Genomic DNA, 7,163 nt, shown 5'->3' on the forward strand with positions numbered 1-7,163 from the left:
TGTTGTAGAATCTTTGGATTGGAGCACACATGCCATGATTATGGTGCCTGGAACATCGGCTTGATTGAAGTTCCAAAAAACACTACTCAATGCTCGTTGGATAAGAAAAATCATTTCGATCGATTACATTTGATTTTTTTTTCTAAATACTTAATTCTATCACAGGTGAAATGCTCAGCTAAATAGTTTGTAGACGTCGAATTACACATTTTTTTAATATACAATACTCATTTTTTCAGGCAATTAAGAAATAACAACATCTTGTTAAACCTGCAAACAAAAAATTATTTTTATTCATGGACAAATATTAGCATTTCATAAATTAAACCATCACTCGTGTGGCGAAAATTAAACATAAATGGCCCATTAGAAAGTCCAAGAGACAGTAGCTCTTGCATCCACACAACAAAGAGAAAATACAAAATCTGAAGGGAGAATAGGTCAAAGTTATATGTGTTTGGCCATCTAGTCCAGAGTAAAATCATTTTTTTCTTCCAAAAAAATAAATGGAGAAGACGCCACAGTGACACAAATATTCCCTCGCGTGAGAAAAAGATCAAGAGCGGAGCAAAGCGGAGAAGACCGAAGACCACCAAACCAAACGTGTGCGGGCTCACTTTGTTTAACAGTCGTCCTCTCCCACCCCCTATTCCGCTGACAACCCCCACCCCCACCCCCACCCCCACCGTGGTGGCGCAGCAGCACCGTGGACCGTGGCTGGCGGCCGGGGATTGAGACCAGCGCGAGAAAAGTCTGGTGCCTTCCAGCTTCCAGGATTCTCCGCCAGTGAGTCCTTTGCTCCTCCCCTCTTGCTTCCCCGGTAGTTGGTTCTGGCCGGCGCGTGGACGGGGATGGGATTTTTCAAGCTTTCTTCGGGCCGCCTGCTCCGTTGATTCTTCAGCTGCGGGGAGGTCACCTGGCGGCTCCGCCAGCCGGGCGCTGGTTGTTTCGTTTCTTGCGGTGAGGAACTCCTTTTAATCATTCTTCTTTTTTCTTGTTGGTTCGGTTTCTTGATGCTTCGTTAGGATCATGGGGCGTTGTTGATTTTCTTGACCCCCTCTGCAGTTTTAGGTGACCTGTGACTCAAATCTTGGCCTGGTCTTTGCTATCTGAAGGTCTGATATTTTTCACCAATTCAAGTGTACCTGGAGAGGGGTCTACCAGATTTTGCAAGAACGAGATCTTGCAGTTCTGCATACTTTCTGTCACTGGATTTGGGGATGGAGAGGCAGTCCAGCTCCCGGTTCGGCGCCCTGGAGAAGCTCAAGAGCTTCCGGGGCATAGAGAAGCAGAGGAGCTTCAAGTTCCTGTCCATGGAGAAGCAGCAGAGCTTCAAGGAGAGGCGGAGCCGGGACAGCCCCGGGAAGAGGGGCGACAGCGCGCTCCACCTCGCGGCCAGGGCCGGCAATGTCTCCCATGTCCAGAGGATCTTCGCCGACTGCGACCCGGAGCTGGTGGGGGAGCTGGCCGCCCACCAGAACCTGGACGGCGAGACGGCGCTGTACGTGGCCGCCGAGAAGGGGCACGTCGACGTCGTGTGCGAGATACTCAAGGCCTGTGACGTGCACTCAGCGGGGCTCAAGGCGACCAATAGCTTCGATGCCTTCCATATCGCGGCCAAACAGGGCCATCTGGGTTAGTTCTCTTCTCTGCTTCTTTCAGTTCATAGCTGATGGTGGTGTATTGTTTAGTTTGGTCACGATGAACTCTGTCTATCAAGTCAAGGATCTGATGATTATGGTTGTTTGAACCTTGAATTGCAATTCTTTAGTGTGTGGATGTGGTGAGCTGATCAGTGGAACCATTCACTTTAGCTTGTCTATAGTTGCACATTTCTCTGTCTTATAAAAAATGACTTGTATTCGGTTGACTTCGGCAAAATTGCTAGTAATTCGTTGTGATTGCAATGAATGTTTTTCTCTCATTCATTTCCTTCTGAACATGTGGTGCTAGAGCATTTACTTCTGCATTAAATTTTTGGTCCACATTCCAATCAAGAATGGTGTACCTTTTGGTCCACATTCCAGCTCATCTTTCATGCTTTGCTTGGTTTGACAGGCAAAACTGACCATGTATTCACAGTTTTAGTATGTATGATGTGTTGCTGTTGCAATATGTGTTCATGTATCCAAACCAGTGCGTCCGATATGATTAATTAGCAAGATAATGAAATAGCAGGCAGTGGAGGAAGTAATCTGTTCATATATCTTTTTTGTTGTGCCAGCAATCTGTGTTGAAACAAACCAACTCATGTAGATGTTCCATGCTTTGTTTCGCAGATGTTCTGCAGGAGCTATTGCAGGCATTTCCCGCGTTAGCTATGACGACGAGTTCTGTGAACGCCACAGCTTTAGACACCGCCGCAACCCAGGGCCACATTGGTATTGTCAATCTTCTTCTGGATACAGACGCAAGCCTTGCCAGGATTGCAAGAAGTAATGGGAAGACAGTTTTGCATTCAGCAGCAAGAATGGGTCATGTGGAGGTGGTAGCGTCGTTGTTGAATAAAGATCCGGATATTGGTTTCAGAACAGACAGGAAGGGACAGACAGCGCTGCACATGGCTTCCAAAGGCCAGAATGCTGAAATTCTGCTTGAGCTATTGAAGCCTGATGTCTCAGTAATCCATTTGGAGGATAACAAGGGGAACAGAGCACTGCATGTTGCAACGCGCAAGGGCAACACCATTGTAGGTTTTCATATCTCAGAAATATCTTCTGTTTTCTTCATTATTTCATTCTTTACTACGTGTTAATAATTTGTTGTATACTCCCTCCGTCCGAAAAAACTGTCCCTCAAATGGATGTATCTACCACAAAGTTAGTGCTAGAACATCCATTTGAGAAACAAGCTTGGGACAAGCTTTTTCGGACGGAGGGAGTATTATTTTCTTGTCCATCATAAGTTCATTTACGAGCTTCCTTACTTAAACCAGTAATGCTGGATGCTCTAGAATAGAATTCTTAAGCAATTTGCAGTCCACAATGTACAAAAATAGTGGAAAGGTTTCTGTTCATAGACTTAAGAAAATCATGAAGTTCTAAGCAGTTTCAAACAGAATTTTAGTGGACCTAGGTATATGCACTTAGCCATTTAAGAATTTTGCTTCATAACTTGCATCCTTTGACATTTGTGTAATTCCTTACAGATGGTTCAGACTTTAATATCCATTGAAGAGATTGATATCAATGCAGTCAATAAAGCTGGAGAGACTGCTTTTGCCATTGCAGAGAAACAAGGCAATGAAGAGCTTGTTAACATCCTGCGGGAGGTTGGTGGAATAACTGCAAAAGAGCAAGCAAATCCTCCGAAATCAGCCAAGCAGCTTAAGCAAACAGTCAGCGATATCAAGCATGACGTCCAATCACAGATCAAGCAAACGCGTCAGACCAAGATGCATGTCCACAAGATCAAGAAGAGGATTCAGAAGCTCCACATTGGCGGGCTAAACAATGCCATCAACTCCAATACCGTTGTCGCAGTACTTATTGCCACGGTTGCCTTTGCATCCATATTCACCATTCCTGGTAATTTTCTTGAGAGTATGGACAAAGCGACTGAGCCCCATATGAGCTTAGGGCAAGCACTGGTAGCAAGCAGGCCAGCTTTTATAATCTTCTTGGTCTTTGACTCCTTGGCTCTCTTTATTTCGCTCGCCGTGGTCGTTGTCCAGACCTCTCTGATTGTTGTTGAGCAGAAGGCGAAGCAGAAGATGGTCTTTGTGATGAACAAGTTGATGTGGCTCGCGTGCCTCTGCATATCAGCAGCCTTCATAGCACTGACCTACGTCGTCGTGGGCCGCAATGATGAGTGGCTGGCTTGGTGCACGATGGTGATCGGCACCGTGATTATGCTAACCACCATTGGTTCCATGTGCTATTGCATCATCAGCCACAGGATGGAAGCGCAGAGCATGAGGAGGATCAGGAGGTCCTCCATGAGCCAGTCGTGGTCCATATCAGTCGACTCGGACACGGAGCTAGACATGACCAGCAGAAACAAGACGATGTATGCGCTGTAGGACGGTGAGTCGATGACCGACACCTCATGCAACAGAGTCATGTATATATCGGAGCCCATTTGCCCGAGCCCAATTCCACGGCATTCTGCGGATTCGACTCGAGATATATCTAGGCCTAGGAACATGGCAGCTGTATGTATCATGGATGTATGTATGCAATGCAAGTGAAGCCTCCTTTGCACAAACAAAGGGAGGCATGTGGATGCAGTTCCTGGGTAGATTGGTTCCAGGCAGAGCCACTTTTTATAGGCACTATATATATAGGAGTAGTAGTACTTGTGAAGCAAAGATGTTTTGCTCTTATGCTTACTACCACTGTGGATGATGATGATGATGACAATCCATCCAATTATGTATACCAAGTTACCAACCAGTATAGTAGAATAAATTGCCACTTTGTCAAACCTATGTTGTCATGGATGCTCATCTTGATCTTGTGCATCATGTGTCAAAAGGAGATAGTGATGCATCATATGGTTATGGTCATTGGGACTGCTGAACAAGCACCAAAAAATGCAAAAACCAACGATGACACATCATCACTTCTCTGGACTTTGACTGTTGACATGAGAAAGCAAGAACAAGTTTTGCGACTGTTCACCAGCAGGTTGTGCTCAAGCAATACAGTGATTGAGCAGCTTTCACCGTCAAATTCTGCCTTTTATCGTCTGAACGGAAAGCCGTCAAAACTCTCAGGCATCACTCCTCCCAAATCCCCAGAATTCCAAGACAAAATTTCATCCTGAAGCCAGGGTCTCCATCGACCTCTGAGATCCATCGTGATCGCGTAGAGCGACCGGACCCGACGGGGCAGATCGTCGGCCGGTGAGAGCCAGCCTGATGGTGCCAAATCAGATGCCAAGAAGAGCGCGGATGTGGAATTCTTGTGGAATTTTGCCCCGGTCCACACCCCTATTGTCCCCATCTGTTCCAGTTCCAGCAGTGCCTGACAAAACTGATCACTCGGAAAGGGAGGGCCTGGACTCCTGGTGAAGATGTGGGCGGATTTGCATCGTCCATGGGCTTGGCTGAAAAAAAAATTATAGGCTTGTTAGAAAAGATAAAATCACCTTGTATATAGTTTACTTGTACTAGTGTACTAGTGTTTGACTTGTTGGCAGCTGAGTATGCGGCTCCACAAAGATGCCTTGAATGAAGTTTTCCATCGTACTTTCAATTCAATAAAAAAAAAGCAGTCTCTCCAGCCTTATTGACTGCATTGATATCAATCTCTTCAATGGATATTAAAGTCTGAACCATCGTAGTAATAGACTCACCAAGTCATCGTGTACTCTCAAGGATTAAGTTGGTATGCCTTAGACTTGCCTAGGGTTGAGTCGCTGCCGCCGCCGCCGGCTGTATCTTCCCGTGATCTGCTCCTACGGCATGAGTATGACATCCACAGCGTTGTTGTGCACGGCTCCGCTGGTGCCTAGGCATCGGGTTCTTGGCTGCTGATCAGTTCGGGAGTCGAGCTTGAGATCGATCAATTTTTCTGTCCCGACGCCGGCCTTGACAACGATCGGTGGTTTGTTCCGACGCTGGCTTCGGCGGCGGTCGGTTTTCTGTCCTGCCGTGCTGGCCAATTTCTCGGCAAGTCTCGTGCAGTTTTGCTTTCCGCCTACTCTGCTTCTTGAAAGCTAGGGTCTTGGACGTACATCTGGTTGGCTAATTCGGCTGCAGCTTCTCGGCCTTACTCGAGGAGAACCGCCGTTCACAATGAAATAATGAGTTGGAATTGCCGGGGTTTGGGATCTCCCTCGGCAATTCGATCGCTTCTGGAACTTCAGAAGCAACATGGTCCTGACATACTTTTCCTCTCCGAAACTCATCTTGATGAAAACGGAGGGGAAAGGTTACGCTTGAAACTGGGTTTTGGTAGTAAGTACATTGCTCCAAGCGGTGGAAGAAGTGGTGGCTTGCTGTTGATGTGCAAACAGGAGGTGAAAATGCAGCTGAACTTCTTGCATGATAATTACATTGATGTTATTATTCAGGGAGTAGATGCAAGCAAGGACTGGAGACTTACCGGTATGTATGGAGAACCGGTATGGAGAAATAAGAAGAACACATGGAAACGTTATGGAGAAATAAGAAGAACACATGGAAACGACTGAGGGATTTAAACAAGCAATCAAATCTCCCATGGATGGTTGTGGGTGATCTAAACGAGATTATGTTCTCACATGAGAAGGAAGGAGGTGTACCAAGGCCTTTGAAATAGGGCAGCACTGGGCGCCGGTGCGCCGGCCGAAAGTTTCGGCCGGTCTGCCCCCAGCCGCTCGATCTGGCTGCACGAGACCCTCAGATTGCAGCTTCCATTCTATTTTTTTCCTTACCTTATCTTCGTCTCCAGCACACACAAAAGAGGAGCGAACCAGTCAAGGCTCCCACGGATGTGCGACCACGAAGCCCGCGCTTGCCGCCTTGGCACCGCTCGTGCTCGTCGCCCTCGCCGCCCCGGCCATGGCGCCGCCCGCGCTAGTCGCCCCGGCCGCCCGCCGCATCGCTCGTCGCCCCGGCAAGGGCGCCGCCCGTGCTTCGTCGCCCCGGCCATGGCGCCGCCCCGCGCTCGTCGTAAGCACCCGGCCTAGAAGCACCGCCTGGCGCGTCCCGCTGGTCGCCGCCCACGCCACCGGTGGTCGCCCTCACCGCTGGTCGCCGCCCACGCCACCGGTGGTCGCCCTCACCGCTGGTGGCCGCCCCTCGTCGCCCCTCGCCGCTGTCGTCTCATGTGTTTCTCGTTGGCTCCGTGCATGCAGCAGCGTGTCCCCGTAGTTGCATCTCCCGATGACGACGGTCGCAACTCCGGTGATGGCCAACGCAGCTCCGGCGTTCTGCGGTTGCAGGTCGCAACAGCTCCGGCGACGAGCTCGTAAGAAAACTGTACTTCCGTCGGGGTGTCGGTAGCAGCAAAAAGAACGACCGGTTGTAGCAAAAAAGGGCAACACTTCCAACAAATTAAAAGCTCGCCGGCGCCATTGTAGCAAAAATGTTAACCGATTGTATCTTCTGTGGCTGCCGGTTGCAGCAAAAACATGACACTGTTGTAGCAAGAAAAACATTGACGTCGACCGGCCGCTGCATATGGTGGTAGCAAACCATGTCGCCGGTGGTAGCAAATGAAGCCGTCGGTGGTAGC

At 48.5% G+C, this 7,163-nt stretch overlaps 1 protein-coding gene across 2 annotated transcripts; it reads left to right on the forward strand.

Annotated features, from left to right (window-relative positions):
* The first annotated feature begins 645 nt into the window (after positions 1-645).
* On the forward strand, positions 646-4,425 carry LOC119311172 (ankyrin repeat-containing protein At5g02620-like). 2 transcript variants are annotated; one of them, XM_037586803.1, is made up of 4 exons: positions 646-960; positions 1,066-1,635; positions 2,280-2,689; positions 3,149-4,425. In XM_037586803.1, the coding sequence occupies exons 2-4, from the start codon at positions 1,221-1,223 to the stop codon at positions 4,019-4,021; spliced, it is 1,698 nt and encodes a 565-aa protein (XP_037442700.1). In that variant the 5' UTR covers positions 646-960; positions 1,066-1,220; the 3' UTR covers positions 4,022-4,425. The 2 variants fall into 2 exon arrangements, with proteins under 2 accessions (XP_037442700.1, XP_037442702.1); XM_037586805.1 differs by having other exon boundaries at positions 1,116-1,635.
* Positions 4,426-7,163: the final 2,738 nt, after the last annotated feature.

This window comes from Triticum dicoccoides, chromosome 5B, assembly GCF_002162155.2.
Source record: "Triticum dicoccoides isolate Atlit2015 ecotype Zavitan chromosome 5B, WEW_v2.0, whole genome shotgun sequence".
NCBI lineage: Eukaryota > Viridiplantae > Streptophyta > Magnoliopsida > Poales > Poaceae > Triticum > Triticum dicoccoides.

Excerpts from the sequence above, each read along its gene's own strand:
- LOC119311172 (XM_037586803.1), top strand. The coding sequence starts at position 1,221 with ATGGAGAGGCAGTCCAGCTCCCGGTTCGGCGCCCTGGAGAAGCTCAAG. Across the intron at positions 1,636-2,279 it reads GGCCAAACAGGGCCATCTGG|ATGTTCTGCAGGAGCTATTG; the intron begins GTTAGTTCTCTT and ends TTTGTTTCGCAG. Across the intron at positions 2,690-3,148 it reads CGCGCAAGGGCAACACCATT|ATGGTTCAGACTTTAATATC; the intron begins GTAGGTTTTCAT and ends AATTCCTTACAG.